The sequence below is a fragment of the Thamnophis elegans genome, chromosome 3 (genome assembly GCF_009769535.1).
Source record: "Thamnophis elegans isolate rThaEle1 chromosome 3, rThaEle1.pri, whole genome shotgun sequence".
In the NCBI taxonomy this organism is placed as follows: domain Eukaryota; kingdom Metazoa; phylum Chordata; class Lepidosauria; order Squamata; family Colubridae; genus Thamnophis; species Thamnophis elegans.
The window spans coordinates 78,356,706-78,376,250 of record NC_045543.1 but is presented as its reverse complement, the minus strand read 5'-3'; the positions used below and the strand labels follow the sequence as shown (position 1 = coordinate 78,376,250).

The following is a 19,545-nucleotide window of genomic DNA, read 5'->3' as shown; positions in this document are numbered from 1 at the left end:
GTTGTTTCAAGTCAAAAAGGGGGCTCTTTTTCAGGAAACAACAGAACTAAGTGGTTTGTAAGCCTTTCAGTCTTTCTAGTTAATTTTGCCTTCAGAAGCAGTAGCAATGATGCTGACTTTGCAAATTTTGGATGTTTAAGTGAAGAATTTGGGAGGAGGGTTGTTTGTTTTGCTTCTGGCATTGTTTAGTTCATTTTTATCATTTATGTATATTGTATTTTCTGAGTATCTGGTGATCAGAACGCCAAAAAGTCTTAAACTATTTATCATGGTTCTATAAATCATATTATAATTCTACATGATTTATCTGCTGGGGGATTTTTATAAACAATTGTTAAGAAACTTTATCCAGAATTTGTCCTGCTTAAAAGTTACTGAAGGACACCCAGTGTTTCTTGGGTAACTTCCTTGTCTTTGTTCTTTCCTCATATTTTGCTACAGGGCAGGACCAGGTGTTTATTTTAAAAAGCTGTTCACTGCTAATGAAGCGAAAATCATTGTAAACATAATATAAACTGTCATAAATGCTACATGGATTATGCCCAAAATAAACTGCTTCAATCAAAGCGTGTGACTTGCACAGTATTTAAGAATGTATCACAATTATGTTCAGAATTATTATGTACTAGTTTGAGCATGAGCCATACAGAATAATCATCTGGGGCAGAGTTTCTCAACCCTGCCAACTTTAAGATGGGAGGATTTCAGTTCCCATCATTCCTTGGCTGCCGTCCATCCATTTTAAAGTTGCCGAGATTGAGGGACGCTGGTCTAGGATTTGCCTAAAATCTGCCTTTCCAGTGGCAAGTTACATTCTGCTGCTGATAGAAACAACTGTAGTTTGCAGTAGGGCAGCTGAAGAACTTGTCAGTACTGAGTAGTAAACTGTGTAGTAAACTGGAAAATCTCATAATTTATTGCGCGGTAAGATTGTGGCAATTGTAATATCAAAACTTCATAATCACGACAGGCAGGCAGACTGTGTCCATCACAGGATAATTTCTTAAATTATATAATACTGAACCAGCTGCCTGAAAAATATTTATTTTTGTCACACCATATATTTCGTGTATTATTGTCAATATTGCATCTTATGTGATTTATGAACATTCCAACCAATATTGTGGAATGAATGTGGTCAATGTCTCAGTGGGACATGTTTTACTTCACCTTCTCTAAAGCAGGAGCAGCTTAAACTGTAAGGTGAATTGTCCCTAAATTTTTTCATGTACCCAGAGTGATAAGCTCCAATACTGTATTAGCGCGTGTCTGTGTGTGCGTGTGTGAAATAGATATTATTATTTTACATTTATACAGTGTTTTAATATAATTTTTAATCAAATGTTTGAACAGTTTCTCTTAAGTGCAAATTGTTATGAGATTTCTTTGTGCAATGCGTTACACAAATATTTTAAATAGATGATCAAATGATACAACTGATAATGGAGTTGCACACAGTTTGCAAATTATTCAGAAGTGCTTCAGATTTCCCATCAGGACAGCATCCATCTGATGGCCATAAATATAATTACAGGTTGAAGCTTTAAAAAAAGATGTGGCTGCTTTAATGAGTTGTGGGACTTTTTTTTAAAGACCAAACAATGTCCAAAACACTTCTGCAATAGTTTTGATGCCTGTACAACTCTTACTAAATTAGAAAGCAATAAATAATTAATAAACTTGAATAGCTCATGGCAGAGAAAGAGAAAGGAAGTTACATAAATGGACTTATTTTTATCAGCTAAGTAAAAAAAAGGACAAGAACAAACAAGAATCAACAGAAATAATCTTACGAAGTCTCAGGAGATTTAACATTTAAATTCTTGCATAGTGATCCTCTTCTAATATACTAAAAACAATTCAGTGATGCATACTATTTCATCAATCCTATTTGACTTTGTCCCTGGCTTCTTTGATATTACCGTATATCCAAACTGGTGCTACTGGTTGTTCTGCTTTTAAGTCAACTAGATTTATAAGCCACCACTTGTTCTTGAAAAAAAACCAGAGAAATAATTTGTTGAGAATATAGTATAGAACAAATGCATACTTATTACTGAGCTCTTGTATATCAGATGCTTTAAATCCCCACTTCTTCACTAGTTTGTCTTGTCTGTCAGCTGGTTCAACAAACGCGATCTAAGACAAGGGTAAAAGAATGAAATACATACATTATATCATTCTGTATGCAAGGCAATTTAGCAAATACTTATTTTATGTTTTATTTTTGTTAATGGTAGAAATTAATCGTATTAAATGTTTCATTTTATTATTTTTTAAAAAATAGATTATTTTCTTTATTTTCTTTCTACATATATATATATATGTTTTTTTATTTGTGCTGATAAATAAATAAAGGGAGACTTATCAGCACAAATAAAAAAACACAAATATAACAAAGGCAACAGTAAAAATATTGGGTTTCTGTCGTGATGGACTCTTGTGACGAGCCGATTGACAGATGTTGGAAGCAGTTAGCTTCCTCCCATAATTGGGGCTTACCAGGGGTTGTAAAAATCATATATATATATATATGTGTGTGTGTGTGTGTGTGTGTGTGTGTGTGTATGTATATGTATATGTATATGTTATGTATATGTTATGTATATGTATATGTATATGTATATGTATATGTATATGCATGCTGGTGTTGTTGTATTCGGGTCTTTTCCCGTGTAAGATTTTTCCCGTGTAAAATCTTGATTAATGATTAGATGTTTTGCCAAGGCACCTGGTATGCCCCAAATATGGCAGGGAGCATACTGCTTCCCTTTTGCCTTTCAGCTCCATCCTAGGAGCCTTTCCCTGGCTCAGCTAATAAGGGAGGAGAGTTTGTGGTGCATATGTTATTATAACTTCCTAACATGAAAATAGCCCAAGTTCAAATCCCAGTAAGGGTATTGCTAGCTGATGAGAGCTAAATAGCTTGAAATAGATCTATACTAATCTCCCTTCATTTATTTATCAGCAAAAAAATCAGTACAAAATGGTTTTGGCCTGGAAAGCTCCTAGGGTATGCATATATATATATATATATATATATATATATATATATATATATATATATATATATATATATATATATATATATATATATATATATATATATGCATTTGCAGGCTGATATTTTATAAATATTGCAACATGTTTAATGCAAATTTTGCATAATTATTTCTACCCTTCTATCATTTCTGTGTTTGAGTGTTGCTTAAAAGGAATACATTTCTAAAATCCATTCAACTTCCACAAAATAATTTACACAGGAATCTGGATTCTTCTCCATTTGAGATTCCTTCATCCCCATTTTTTCTACTGAGAAATAAACCTACTGAGAAGCAGACTTGCAAATTGATGCTTCGTCAAAATAGCAAGTCAAGGACTGAACAAAGTCATTTTCTTTGGTTAATGTTATAAAAGCACATGTGAAAATTATTTTCTCTCCATGATTAAATTCCCTTTGGCAGAATCTGTTGAGGGCTTCTACTAGCCAATCCTAAAATGAGTAGGCCAGCAGCCATAATTTTCAATTTAGATTTTTCTAACCTAAGTCACAAACACTAATCTTCTATAAACCAGTTCTTAATTTTTGTGAGCTGTTTTTGTTTCCCAAGAGCAGTATTGTAAAGTATTCTAAACGATGCCTGCTTCATAATAAGCAACCCACCATTGTAATACAAAAAGCAGTGATTTATTAACAGCTTCATTGGGCATTCTTTTTTTTTTTTTTTTAAACAGAACTTTTTTATTTTTCTTTAAAAAAAACACAAGTATGTCATCATTTGTCAATCATTAAGACATTGAAGTACAATTTTTTGTGTGTGTGTGCTCCTCCCTCCCTCCACCCCCCCACCCCCCTCCTCCTTCCTCCCCCCCCCCCCCCGACTTCCCAGAACCCGTACACGGTATGGATTTTTAACTAACACAGTCTAAAATCTATTGAGAAAAAAGAAATAAAGAAATTAATGACATTCTAGATTATTCATTGGGCATTCTTCATTAGGCATTTCTTATTCGCAGCCATCTTTTTTGCTTTCTTTTTCTGCTTTTGAACTTTGCCCATGTTTCTGTCCCCCCTTCAGCCTGTCATAAATCATGTTATCCAATATCTTCATTCATTTCAATCCAGCTACTGTAATCTGAGATCTGGCTCCGCCACCGCTCTGCATGGAATGTCAACACAGAGAGTTGACATCCGGCTCCCCTCACTTTTCAAAGGCAATCTGTGCAAGCAAAAACAATTTGAGTACCAGTATAGGATTCGAGGCTGCGTCTTCCCCCCAGGCTTGTTTGGATTTTTTTTCATGGAATCTCTCTATAAGGCGATCAGCCTAGATATTTCTACTCTTTACCCAAGATGCCTCTGACAAGGGATAGCCCTTCCACTTAATTAAGTACTGGAGTTGCCTCCTGTGCCACCTCGAATCAAGGATGTGTGACACCTCATAATGGGTTTGGCTCCCTATGACCACAGGGCCTGGGGGCTCCCGGGACAGTGGTCTCAGAGTGGATCCGATCACAGGTTTTAAGAGGGTACTATGGAATATTGGGTGTACCTTCCCTAGCAGTCGGAGCAGTTTCAGTTGCACTGAGACTGGGTTGCTGATCTTTACTATGGGAAATGGTCCCACAAACTTTGGTCCCAGTTTCTTGCTAGGGAGTCTTCACCTCAAATATTTGGTGGAGAGATAAACCTTCTCTCCCACCAGGAATGGTTGTTGCGGAGCTCGACATTTATCTTCCTGTTTCCTATAGGTTTGTGCTGCTTTAGCTAGCACTTTTTTCACATTCTCCGAGGCTGCTTTTAGCATTGACATCCAGTCAGTCAAGCTGACTGAGGAAGGGGGATCCCTTGGATACTCAGGCATTGGGACAAAGTCCATGCCGCTCACTACTTTGAACAGTGTTAGTCCTGTGCTGGTGTGAACAGCATTATTGTACACAACCTCAGCAAAGGTCAGAAGGTCTGCCCAATTGGACTGCTGATAGTTCATGTAGCATCTCAGGTACTGCTCTACCATAGCATTCAGTCTCTCTGCCCCTTCCCATTGGTGCTTGGGTGAAAAGCCGAGCTAAGGCCCTGGGATGACCCAATGGACCGCAGGAACTCCCTCCAGAACTTAGCCGTGAACTGGACCCCTCTTCCTGAGATAATTCTTCAAGGTACTCCATGCAGGCAGTAGATGTGCTTCAGGAACAGTTTAGCCATCTTGTGAGCTGAGGGTAGTCCGCTGCAGGGTATGAAGTGCACCTGTTTGGAGAACAGGTCTATTACAGTACAAATCACCATGTTTCCCCCACTTTTCGGCAACTCTACTATAAAATCCATTGCAATCTCCCCCCACGGCCTCATTGGCTGTGCTACTGACTGCAGCAATCCAGGGGTTTTTCCTGGTCGCCTCTTCATTGTGGCACAGATGGTGAAACTTTTCACGTAACTGTTCACATCTTTCTTTATTTTGGGCTACCAGAACTGCCTCCGGGCTAAGTGTAATGTCTTTAGGAATACAAAGTGGCCTGCCGGTTTGGCATCGTGTCTCCTCTGGAGAATTAGGATGCATAGGGATTCCAGGACATAGAGTTTCATCCCCTTCCATGCAACGTTATCTCTTTTTGTCAAGATTTGTTGGTTGTTTTGGAACCAAGGGTCTGCTAGCAGTTCAGTTTTGAGTCTCGTGGTTAGGTCACCTGCTGGTTGGTCATGCCGGTCACAGCGTTGTCGTCTGGTGGTCACTTGGGCAGCTATTTGGGTAGTGGGAATGATGCCGTCCACCACCTGCTCCCATTCGCCTTTGTACTGGGGCATGCAGGAGAGGGCATCAGCTAGAAAATTTCTCTGCCATGGAATGTGTTTTAGTATGAAGTTGAAGCAGTTGAAATATTGAGCCCATCGGACTTGTTTGGGTTTCCGTGGGGTCCTAAGAGCCCCCAGATTCTTATGGTCAGTCCAGACTTCGAACGGTTTCTGCCCCCCTTCCAACAGATGTCTCCAGGTTAGCAGTGCCCATCTCACTGCAAAAACCTCCTTTCCCCTTGCGGCCCATCATCTCTCTGTGTCTGTGAGCTTGCGAGAGGTGTAGGCACAGGGTTGTAGGTTTCCTTGGTTGTTTCTTTGGAGTAGCACCGCTCCCACTGCCATTTTGCTGGCATCTGCTTGGATCATGAAGGGTTGCTCGAGGTCAGGATGCTTCAGCACTGGTTCCTTTGCAAACATTTCTTTTAGTGTCTCGAATGCCTTTTGGCAGCTTAGGTCCCACTGTAGAGGTTGTCCCGGGTGAGGTTTTGTTCCTTCGCAAAGGAGGGGATGAATTACCTATAGAAGTTCATGAACCCTAGGAAGCTTTGTAGCTGTCTGCAGGTGCGAGGGGATTGCCAGCTTAGGACGGCTTGCACTTTGGCTAGGTCCATCTCTATTCCCTCATTTGACACTCGGTATTCTAAGTATTCTAGTCGCTCACAGTGGAATTCACATTTTGATAGCTTAGGTACAGGTTGGCTGCCAGAAGTTTTTCCAGGACTTGGCGGACGGGGGGTATGTGGTTGTCCATGGTCTCAGTGTAGATGAGGATGTCATACAGGTAGACGAGGACTCCCTTGTAGCACCTCGTTTATTAACTGCATGAACACTGCTGGGGCTCCCTGTAGTCCGACAGGCATCACTTTGAATTGGAAGCTCCCTAGGGGGCAGTTGAACGCTGTTTTCCACTCATCTCCTTCCCTAATCCATATTCGGTAGTATGCCTCTCTGAGGTCTAATTTGGTGAAGACTTTTCCCTTGGCCAAGTGAGATAGCATATCTTTCATGAGGGGGAGTGGGGTATAGTTTGTGTACACACACAGCATGTATCCCTCAAAAGTCCACACACAGTCTCATAGTTCTGTCTTTTTTCTCTTTGAAGAAGACTGGCGCTGCAACCCGTGGCTTGGCTGGCTCGATGAACCCTCGTGCTAGGTTTTTGTCTATGTATTTGTGCATTTCTTGCACTTCCTGGGGCGTCATGGCGTACAGCTTGGGTTTGGGTAGTTTTGCCCTGAGGATGATTTCGATGGCACAATCTGCCTCAGGGTGGGGGAGGGCAGAATGTTGCATTCTGTCTCGCTGAATACTTCTGCGAGGTCCTGATATTCCCCTGGGATCTGTTCGGTCTCTAGGATTTCATCAGACGTGGCTCCCAGATGTTCTGGTGTGCTCTTTTGGGGAGTTCCCTGCATGGGTGGTGTTTCTGCTTGCTGGTGGAAAAGGGGTTGGGGCCCCTTTTCTATCCTAAGCCTGCGGGTACTGCCTTGCCACCAAATGGTTGGTCCCCACTTGTCTAGCCAGGAGAGTCCCAGTATGACTGGATCTGTCATTTTGGGGGTTATTATGAATCGATTTATTTCCCAGTGATCCATCTAGTCTCACTGGTTTGGTCAGGTGGGTGGCATAAGGTCCCCCCATTAGGGAGCCATCGACCTGTTCGAACCAGATTGGGTGGGCCAGTCTTTTTGCTCTGATCCCCAGTTTCAGGACTGTGGTCAGGTTGATCAAGCATCTAGTGCAGCCTGAGTCTATTAGGGCTTGAAAATCCCCCTGGCTTCCTGTCTTTGGGGCTGTGAGGTGTATTGGAAAAAGAAAAGGGCGAATTGGTCCTCTCACCATTGAGTCGTTTTCGCCCTCGTTGTCACTGTCGTAGGATTCTGGTGACTGGTCATTGTTGCCTTGGATTCCCCCCTTCATTTGGTTGGGGAGGGACTTCTGCGGCCTGGAAAGCCTTCCGGGATGCGTGGGTGGCCCATTTATGGCCGTATTCTCGTCGTGCCCTTGATAGTAGCTCTGGCCCTAGTCTTGGGGTTGGGGTCATGCACACGGATTCCATATGGCTCATCCCCTTGCATCTGTAGTATTTCAGTGGACTTCGAGTGAGGGCTGGTCTCAGGGTCCGCTGTGGTGCCCTGTTGGCTGGATAGTTTCAGGTCAGGTTGACCTCTCTCTTTTGTGTCTGGTTGCTTTCTCATGTCGTTGGCATGCAGCCCGCTGTTGACTTTTATTGCTACCCGCAACCACTCAGAGTCAGTTTGGGATGTCGCAGTAGGCAGTTACTTGGGCAATCTGCTGGTCCAGACTTGTTCTGAAAAAATACACTAACAGATGCTTTGGTAAAGGTAGCCTTCCAATGACTCTCCTAAATTCACGGATGTGCTCTTTGATGGGGCAGCCCCTTTGCTTTAGGTTGTTGAGCTCATCTTCCGCATATAGGTCCTCCTCTACCTCCTCAAATCTGGCCTCTAGCAGTCGTAGGGAGTCATCTACGCCTTGCAGTTGGGGGGCTCTCCTCTTGTGGAGGGCTGCTAGCCATCCCCTCTAATCCCTCTGTGATAGTATTCACTATGGCTCTGAAGGATGAGTAGAGGTGTCCATAGCATTCCAGGTGGGCCTCAGCTGAGTCAAGGAATAGGGCTAACTGGTCTGAGTTCCCATCAAACTTTCTTTTGAATCGGTGCGGTTCAATCAGCAGTGCCCTTCCTTCCTCTTGTTGGCCTCTGTGTGCTTGTATTTGATATGTCTAAAGATACTCCTCAGTTCTAGTTCAGAGGGAGGGTGGAGATTGTCTGCCCTGGGCAGCCTGCCTGCTACGTGGGAGAGACACTGGCTTCATCTTCCTTCTAATGGGTGGAGAAGTGGGGCTGCGTTCCCATGTGGTTCTCGTCACCTCAAGAGGATCCACTGCTCTTCCCCTCTCTTTTGGCATGCATAATGGCCTTTCTTTCCGGAGGGTAAGCCAGTCAAATTCCTCCCTCCGTTGCTCTATGGAACTTCCCAAGGGCTCCATTTGGGGCTTTGGGGGGCTGGCTTGATTTCAGTGCAGCATCCCCTCCACTCTTCCCAGCTCACTTAGGACCTTTCCCTTTTTCTTGGCATAGGGGTGGAGTGGGGGCTCAGCTTTAGCTGTTTTTAGGGGTTGATTACTTATCTCCTCTTGCTTCGCTCATCTCGGCTTTGATGTCTGACGGCTGCTCTCCAGCTCTGTTCAGATAGCTGGCCTTTTGCCATGGTCTTCTGAGTTCCCCCTCGGCACCCCCGATATTTAAAAGCAAAAGATGGCTGTCTGTAAAGTACCCTAACGATGCCTGCTTCATAATAAGTAATACAAAAAGCAGTGATTTATTAACAGCTTCATTAGGCATTCTTCATTAGGCATTTCTTATTCGCAGTCATCTTTTTTGCTCTCTTTTTCTGCATTTGAACTTTGCCCATGTTTCTGTCCTCCCTTCAGCCTGTCATAAATTGTGTTATCCAATAGCTTCATTCATTTCAACCCAGCTACTGATATCTGAGAACCGGCTCCGCCACCGCTCTGCATGGAATGTCAACACAGAGAGTTGACAAGCATTTTGTTTTCTGATATGGCTTATATTACTTATGGCTATCACATATGGGCTGCAAAAATATAAATTATTTTTAAAACAATGAGGTTTTTTATCGTCTTAGTGTCATCTAGAGTTTTCCAGATTTTTGCCACCCAGATATAACAGCATTAATTAACCTAATTAACACTAATATAGAAACTGCTTTGTTGCTCTTCTCTGCACTTTTCAGTCTCAACAGTTTGTAATTTAAAAAATATTTAATGATTTGAAATCATAAGTGGATTGCTACCAGTTTGCACTGGTTCGGGCAAACCAGTAGTGGTATTTTGGCCTTGGTCGCAGAACTGGCAGCGACCCAGGCTGGCCATGCCTCCAAACCGGTTCCCTGATCGCCATTGCTGTTGCCGGCATGTTTTTTAGTAATTTTTTCAATTTATTGTTAAATGTGTATGCATGCGCAGCGTACACAAATTAAACTGGCAGCAACGCTGGCAGAAATCCACCCCTGTTTGAAACCAACCTCAGGTCCCAAATGGCTCAGACGATGAACAATTTGGGTCCCAACTGAAAAATCTGCTAAATATTTCACTCACGTCACAAATACATCCTTGGGTGCTGAATAAACATAGTTGTGGCGATTTCCCCTGCCACACCATTTTTTGGTGCACATTTATGCGCAGTTAGTCTTGCTTCTGATCATGACCAAATTGGGTGCCATATGAAGTCCTAGAACAAATTATGGTCGGCACCTGAGGTTCCACTGTACTTGATCATTGAATTGCTTTTTAAAACTGAATTATTTTATTACAATTAAATTTTAGCAAATGTTTACTATCTGTTTCCTAATTCAACTGAAAACCACAGGATATTCAACAGATTAACAACTCAATTACTTAAATATTATAGTTCTGGAGAAACATTGTATATGCAGGTTAGATTGGATTAATGACATAATGACATTTGTCTATCACAGACCTCACAACACAGAATTTCCTTGATCTTTATAACTGACCTACCATTTCTCAAAAATCTAAATACTATACTATTTTGGTAGCAGTTGTTCTCTTCTCTAACTTTGTTCACTTTATCCCCTGCCTTGGCTTCTCATGTGCACCTTAAAGAGACCATCTGTTAATTCAATAAGTTGTTTGAAATAACAGCTTGCCCAACCACCTGATTTGTGATAGGAGCCAACAGTTCATGGTATAATTTTGGCAGGGCCTATTTGTAGATAGTAAAAACGTTGGCCTTGACAGGGAAAGGGAAGAGCTATTACAAAAGCAATAAAAAGAGAAACATTGCTTCAGCCAAAAAAAATGAAGGTATGTACACTGTAAGTATTTCTGAGGGATACCCTCATAGTTCAAAATAAATATTAGAAAAGGAGATAAAGCATAATCACATTTGCAAGAATTATGTATTACTATAACCAATCCTAATAAAATTACTGTAGTTGTAGCCTTAATGTGGTGTTGATTTCTTAACCTGATCTACATCTTGTGGTTCATACTATTTCAATTACTGCAAAACTGCTATCCTTAGCCTATTGTCCACAACTAGAGAGATAAATGTTACCTATGAATTATACTTTTGTTGGAAGCGTTGACTTACAGAAAGATGACCAACCATTTCTTTTATGCTTGCTAAGTTTCTTTTAAAATATGATTAAAAGTTATGTTTTAAGGTTACTTATGAGTAACATATTTCCTTTTTTTCTAATCATCTTCTGGTCTTTAGCCATCAGAGAAGCCTCCCATTTCCTTCAGGAGTTTCAAACAATTCAGAAATTCCACTGCTGGGCCATGCCAGGTCTTCCAACAAAATATTATGAAGAAGACCTTCCACTGTTGTCAAAAGTTGGATTTTATTGTCTATCAAACATTTCCTTCTATACAATTATTTAAGAAGCTGGATGACCGATCAGTTGGGCCGTTCCACATTGTGGCAATAGCAATAGCAATAGCAGTAGACTTATATACCGCTTCATAGGCCTTTCAGGCCTCTCTAAGCGGTTTACAGAGAGTCAGCATATTGCCCCCAACAATCTGGGTCCTCATTTTACCCACCTCGGAAGGATGGAAGGCTGAGTCAACCCTGAGCCGGTGAGATTTGAACCGCTGACCTGCTGATCTAGCAGTAGCCTGCAGTGCTGCATTTAACCACTGCGCCACCTTGGCACAAATCAGTCCATTTTCTTTGCACTTGCAGCTTCCAGTCACATTTTAAAAATTATTCACCTGTACACTGTTTTACTGCTTCTAGTACATCTACCAATGATAAATGGGAAGGAAGATTTGAAATTAGACTGCAGTCTGGATGCACATTGCAGGATGGGACATCTGGGCCATTGGAGGAGATTAAATCTGTACTACCTCCTAAACCCAAATTATCTGATCAATGAACTGATTTTGAGTGGTGTGGGGACAGAAAGTAATTTAGTAGAATGAGAAAGAGAGGACGCTTGGGCAGAGTGATGATGGAGGGGAGGTACAGAATTTTCCATTGTCTCACAGATAATACTTTGTTGCTTGAAGAAGGAAAGAATTCTTCTGGTTTGGTTTGGTTTGGTTTATTGATTTATATGCCGCCCTTCTCCCAAGGACTCAGGGTGGCGTACAACATTAAAAGAAACACATATTACAAAAGTTTTTAAAAAATTAAATAGAGTATCCAAAAAACAAACCCAATTGAGATTAACAATAACATTTTAAAAAATTGATTAAAATTAACAATAATATATCATTTATTTTATTTTGTTCTGAAACTGCATAGATCTCATTGATTCCAACTGGAAAAAACCTTCTGCAATGAAGATGGAGTATCATGCATTCATACTGTTCTGAATCTCAAGGATGTTGAGCTTTCAAATATGGAGATAGAGAGAGGAGAGTTTGAAACTGTTGGGCAAGAAGGAGCCCAGGATCTCCCTTGTCTGCCAAACCCAAGGCAGCCATCCCTCTAGATCAGTGTTTCTCAACCTTGGCAACTTGAAGATGAGTTGAAGTCCAGACATCTTCAAGTTGCCAAGGTTGAGAAACACTGCTCTAGATACTCCAGAGGTTCCTGGTAAGCCATAGAAAAGGCAGGAAGTAACAATGGTGGATTTAAACTGCAGAGAATGCAGTGACTTAAGTCTTATCCATTAACTTCAGTCACTTCATTCTAAGACTGCAGCCATGACACTTGTTTAGCCCTGTGGTAATGTGTACCTTCAGTTGATGTCAAGTCTGATAATAGAAGAAGCCTAACACCAAAGATGTTTTCCTCTGGGCTTCTGCTCTATCCTGTCATTGGTTCTGTTAAAAGTATGTCATTAATACAGGAACCAGCCAAATGAAATAGGGAGCAATCATCCCAGCTGCTATCCCAGCATCCAATATAGCTGGTAGCACACCTGGCAATTTCTTGCTGCCACTGTTTTAAGTTTTTTTAAAGTGTAAAAAATCAGGAGAACTGCAAAAAACTGCGCTACTCAGAACATCTTATATTTTAAGAAGTTATTTGGTTCATATCTAGGACACTGGCAGCAAACCGTATCAACTATTAGCACCAGTCAATGGTATTTGTAATGTATTTTTGAATGTTCAGTTGGCTGAGTTTCATTTTTAATGAATAAAGTAAATAATAATACTCACTGCCACATAGTTGGATCATAAAATGCTTAGAAACAACTGGCGTTGTCAGCAAAAATATTACATCCTTTACTGAAAAGGCGATGAAACAATGGAGAACTGAGTTGGCAGTAGGGAATGAGATCTACGGAATGGTTAATATCAAGCGAGGAATTTTCCAGGGTGATTCACTTTCACCTCTTCTCTTCATCATCGCAATGATCCCACTATCAGTAATCTTAAAAAAATGAAATTAGGCTACCAAACAGCCAAAGAAGCTGAAAAAATTTCGCATTTACTATATATGGATGATTTGAAACTCTAAGGAAAGTCAGAAATAGAAATCCAATCATTGACAAACACAGTCCGAGTATTCAGCACCGATATTTCAATGCAGTTTGGCATGGAAAAATGCGCCACTGTATCCATAAAAAGGGGCAAAATCACTGCATGTGAGGGAATTGAAATGCCCAATGGCCAATTAATTAAATGCAAAGAAAATGAAGCCTACAAATACTTAGGCATTCTGCAGTTGGATAACATCAAGCATGGAGAAGTAAAAACTATTGTCAGGCGAGAGTACACCAACAGAGTTAGGAAAATTTTGAAATCTAAATTGAATGGTGGAAATACAATCAAGGCCATAAATACCTGGGCAATACCAGTTATAAGATACACAGCTGGTATAGTTAACTGGACACAAGCTGATTTGGACCTTTTGGACCGAAAAACCAGGAAACTAATGACAATGCACTACAGTTTACATCCACGTGGTGATACTGATAGACTATATCTGCCCCGAAAATCAGGTGGCAGAGGATTATTACAAGTGAAGCAAACAGTTGAAGAAGAAAAACATGCACTGACTGATTATTTAAAAGAAAGTCAAGAACATCTATTAATCAAAGTAAAGAGCAAAAATCTACTGAAGGCCCAACAGACGAAACAAGAATACAGAAAAGATGTGATAAAAATCAAGAATGGAGAGTTGGCAGAACAAAGCACTGCATGGCCAATTTCTGGAAAAAATAAAAGATAAAGTGGACAGTGAACAAACTTGGTTATGGTTAACAACAGGTACATTAAAGAAAGAAACAGAGTTACTAATCCTGGCTGCGCAAGAACAAGCTATCCTCACAAATGCCATTAAGGCCAAAATCGAAAAATCCTCTGATGATGCCAAATGCAGACTTTGCAAAGAAGCTGATGAAACTGTTGATCACATACTCAGCTGCTGTAAAAAAAATCACGCAGACTGATTATAAATTGCGGCACAATTCAGTAGCGCAAATGATCCATTGGAATTTGTGCAAAAATTATAATATTAAAACAGCAACAAACTGGTGGGAACATCAGCCTGAAAAAGTCACCAAAAATCAGATGGTCAAGATCTTGTGGGATTTCCGTATACAAACAGACAAAATACTGGCGCATAATACACCAGACATCACACTGGTTGAGAAAAATAAGGTCACAATCATAGACATCGCAATACCAGGTGATAGCAGGGTCGCCGAGAAGGAACATGAAAAAATCGCAAAATACCAGGACTTAAAAATCGAAATTCAACGCCTATGGCACAAACCAGCAGTGGTAATTCCAGTGGTAATTGGCACACTGGGTGCTATTCCAAAAGCACTGGAATTACATTTAAAACAGTTAAAAATTGACAAAATCACCATCAGTCAAATGCAAAAAGCCACACTGCTTGGAACTGTACGCATATTACGAAAATACGCTACGATGTCCTAGGCCTAGTGGGGCCCAACTAATAATCAATGCCAAATCCAGCTAAACAACTGGCCGCTGTGATACAATTCTAATAATAATAGAAGATAAACACCAAGAAAAAAAATCACAAAATACTGAGACTTGCAAATTGAGGTTGTGTGACTGTGGAAAAAGAAATCATGTGTTGTTCCAATTGTAATTGGAGCCCTTGGAGCAATACCTAAAGGGCTACCTCGCTATTTGAAAATTCTAAATTTACCTGACTTGAACATTCTGACTACAAAAAAACACCCTACTTGGAACAACTTATATCCTCCGACATTACCTTAACAGTTCCTAGGTCCTTGGTTAGGACTCAAACTGTTAGGCTATCAACCCCAAAGGCTGTCAATCTCACCAAAGATTAACCACATAATAATAAAATAAAAATAATAAAAATAATAAACAGTTCAACTGTTCAGCAGTGACATCAAATGCTTGCAGATATAGGTAATAATCTCATATTAAGTCTTCAGAATTTATTTTTGTAGATTAGTTGCAGCTAAATCGTGGCACGACAAAACCGCGCTCGTCAAAATAGTGGTGATAAAACCGCGTTGCTAAAGCCGCGATGACATCACCGCGTGTTATCACCGCCGCGATAACAGCGCGGCGACAGAAGGGCGCTTTAAAACAGCGTGGCGGCAGAAAGCCGATTTAAATTAAGGTAAGGGTTAGGATTAGGTTTAGGGGTTTGCTTTAGGGTTAGGTTTAGGGTTAGGGTTAGGTTTAGGGTTAGGGTTAGGGTTAGGTTTAGGTGCTGAGTGCTTCGGAAGGCGCGGATTTGCCCTCCGCGATTATGTCATCGCGGTAGGGTCGCGTTTTTCCTTAGCGCTTCGGACGGCGCGGATTTGCCCTCTGCACTTATGTCGGCACGGATAAGGGCTTCGCGGTTTTGTGGTGGAACCCAGCTAAATTCCTTTCAGTGACATCAAATGCTTTAGTTGCAGAATCAGGAATAATTCCTATAGCAAAGAACACTGGAAATGTCTTCTTGTTTCATTACTTTTGACCAGTCATTAGATACATTTTTTTCAACTTAGCAAATAGTTTGGGTGGTGAAAAAGAGGCAGATTCATTATCTTTTTTGTGCTGTAAAATCTTCATTTCTATGATAGATTGTATCTCCTATTCTTTTTAATAGCACTGTCAAATAAAGTATCCTAAAGGAGGTTATTTACATTATTTTTTTTGTATTTTATGTATGTAGTTTTATTTATTTTATTGTAAGCCATGCAGAGTCACATATGTAAGATGAGTGACAATGAATCAAATAATATGGCATCATTCCACATGAGCATGCAATTATTTAACTTACACATACATTCAGATCTTTTGATAAGAAATTAAAGTAATCCTGTAGTGCAGAAATGTTGAAGTAAACTGCAAACAAAAATTAATGCTCTGATTAAATACAAATTTCATAACCGGAAAAAGTGAAATAAAGATAAACATACACAGTAGCACCAGATGGTAACTGTTGAAAGCAGAACTGTTGTCATGGAAGACAAGCTGCCAATGCTATATTTATAGCACAGCATTTTTGTAATAATATTATTACGGAACAGCATATAGTGCAATAATGTATTTATTATGCAAATATCATTTTATGAAGAAAGCAAATGGATATGGCCCACAAAGACTAGAGTTTTTAAAAGCAACTTCTATTTCTTTTGTTTGTCAGCAGTGTTCGATAAGTATAAATTAATCAGATGATAAAGCAAAGGTTATTTCATAAACCAATATATAAATATCTGATAACATAATCTGATTTTTAAAATGTTCATCCATTGATGTATCATAGTGAATTTGCTCCAGTGGAAAAACGTGTCTGGTGCAAGATCATAAAATAATGTCTCTGCTACTACAGCAGCCATCTGTTCAAGAGCCAGTTGCTCTGCATTGCCCCCAAATTGCTGAACTTGAATGAACTATAACATTGTGTAAGATGAAGATAAATAAACTGAAACAAAGTTAATTATGAACTAAGACTTTCAGACTAGGCTAATGACAGAAGTATGAAAGTCTAATTTTAAATTATTACTTAGACTGAAGAAACGATGGGCAGGGAAAGGACATGTTGGAGGAACCTAGAGAAAGGTGTAAAAGGTCATAAGAAGTTAATGTGACTTTATTTCACTATACCTACTGTATATATTCGAAATCATATGTTCTATTGAAGGATATTATATCAACATCAGTGCCTTACAATTAAAAATAGTAATAGTATTGATTCAATTCCAATTATTGGTTGTCTTAAATTAAAAGCCTTCCTTTCTCTTCCAAGACTTTTCCAAATGTCACATGGCAAGTAGTCTTCAATAGGATATTCCATCAATATACATAGAAGTTAGGTTCAACACACAGAGTAAATCCTAAGTGCAGTTTGTCTTGGTTTAGTGTCTGTGTGTGTGTGTGTTTGTGTGTATGTACCCACCCATGTATCAACACAATTTGAGAAAACATTAAGAATATCTTGGAACACTGTGTGAACCCTGCCACAGTTGTTTCAGATTATTTATCTGCAAAAAGTTAAAAGGCAGCCAAATATTCAGTTCACTGGAAATGAATGTGTTCCTGTATAGTACAGGTAGTCCTTGACTTATGCCCCCAGTGAATCACACCCAATTTTATGACCTTTTTTGCATGATTGTTAAGCAAAAAAACACACGGCCATTAAGTGAATCCAGTTTTTCCCCATTTGACTTTGTCAGAAGCCAGTTGGAAAGGTTACAAATGGCAATCACATGACCCCAGGACACTGCAACTATCATAAATACATGCTGATTGCTGAGTGCCCATTTTTTTGTCATGTGACTATGAAGGTACTGCAACCGTCATAAGTGCAAAGAGTGGTCATAAGCAAGTGCTGCTGAATGGTTACTAAATGAATGGTTATAATTCAAAGATTACCTTTACATACCGGTAGCTAAGCATTAGGGTTTCAAAGGAGAAGAAAGAGTAAAACAGAGATTGTAAAAGTCAAATTTAATTATCCAGTGTTTTAATAACACTGCCGAATAAAGTTTCTTGTGTTTTCTCTTTTATGGCCATTTGTATTCTAATGAAGAACTCTGAGCAATAAGGACATGAGGAAATACAGCTATGGTTAAATACATGCCAAATGTTAAGTGAATTAAAGGAATTAAAAGAACCATCACATACTGCAGAAGCATCCCCCAGTTTGTCTTGTGGTGCCTGTGTGTGGATGCACAGGGAGCCACTTCACTTTACATATATAGAGACAGCCAGGAGCAACTTCTGCATGAACCTTCAAAAAGATGTGATTTGAAATGAGGTGCTTCTACATTTCAAAGAATTTTCATAGGCATACTAAAACAAAATATTATTTTTAGGTTTTAATATTTCTTCCACAGCATCAGTGAACTCCATGAAATAAAACAATGAATGCCAGTTTTTCAGACACTCATCCCTATTAGGTGGGTATTTTCCCCTCTGGCTCTAAGCCTAAAAGCTATTGCTATTAGCTGCTTTAAGCAATCATTATTTCACTAGCTGTGATGAGCCTGTGCATTGCCTAATTGTACATTGTCTAACTGTACATTACCTAATTGTTATTCTCTGAATCTAGAAGCCTACATGTAATGAGACAGGTGAGACAGGGACAAGTTCATCTTCTGCCTCATTTCCATTTTGAACCTTTCTGCATGTCCAGAATTAAGAAAACTCTTCAGGAAGAAACAAAAATTACAGCATAAAAAAACGGCAGAATGAATTATTGATTCTTTCTATGCCTCCTTTCCAGTAGTACATCTACAACCATTACAAGTAATAGGAGGAAAATAAATCATCTAATTTTTGTCCTTAATTGGGGATGCTGATGAAACTCTGGGCAGAATTTGAATCCATGGCATTCCAGCATGTCCCATCACTCAATAATCCAGCTTTTTATTTTTCCCTCTTTCGGGTGTTAGGCTTTACCTCTCTTAAGATTGTTTCTGAGAATAGGTTGTTTCTGAGAATAATTGCATAATTTGTTTTTAAAAAAACCTAAAAATATACAAATCTGTTTATATAAAAAGAGTGGAGCTTAATCACAGCTCCCAAAGGAGCATTTTTCATAGCCTAAGAATGGAACCGGAGACGCCCATCTGCCTGCATTTGGTGGTCTCCTTCCAATAACTAGACTCACTGGAATTTTCCAAAAACCAACATTCCCCTGTGGAGTCCTTGGTTGTCTTTGAATTTGATTGTTTGTTTACAGGTATTTCGTTACCCAGCTAGGTAACATCATCAGTGCAAATGAGTATGGGATTTCCTCCCTGTTCATTTGTAGTACCTAGTATACACTCTGAGCTACATGCAGTATATTCTCTTCTATTAGAACCAATAATCTCATTCTTTTTATACATTTCACATAGCCTTGTCTCCATTGTTCTAGCAGCAATCAGATATGTCAAAGGATAATTTTCAAAAGAGAGTGGAAGATAATAAGCCATCAAACATAAAGCAAATAATAATAATCATCAGATTACCACTTTTCCCATGTAATTTTCATCACTATTTCATCAGAACTGATAGCTGCATGGCATTCGTCCCAGTATTGTTCCAAGACCAAAGTCCACTGAATCCTCTCAACTATGGCTTAGTAAGCAAGGATAATTTATAATTATACATAAAAAATAAGTGTGAGAGAACTAGCTCAACAACTTAACAGAAAGATGGCTCCTCTTCTCCCATCAGCAAAAGCTGATGGTGCTACAACTTGTCTCTTACAATTTGTACTATATGTATGAGGAAGCAGTAAGTTGTTTAAGATGTTCTGTTGGCTCTGTCTTCCATAGAAGAAAAATGGTCT

General features: G+C 39.6%; 1 protein-coding gene across 1 annotated transcript in view; it reads right to left on the bottom strand.

The window, feature by feature from the left end:
- GDA (guanine deaminase) overlaps positions 1 to 19,545 on the bottom strand; it is a 57,816-nt gene that overhangs the window by 35,999 nt on the left and 2,272 nt on the right. The window contains exon 2 of the mRNA XM_032212838.1: positions 2,051 to 2,139. Coding sequence (XP_032068729.1) covers positions 2,051 to 2,139 — 89 coding nt within the window. The remainder of the gene's footprint in view (positions 1 to 2,050; positions 2,140 to 19,545) is intronic.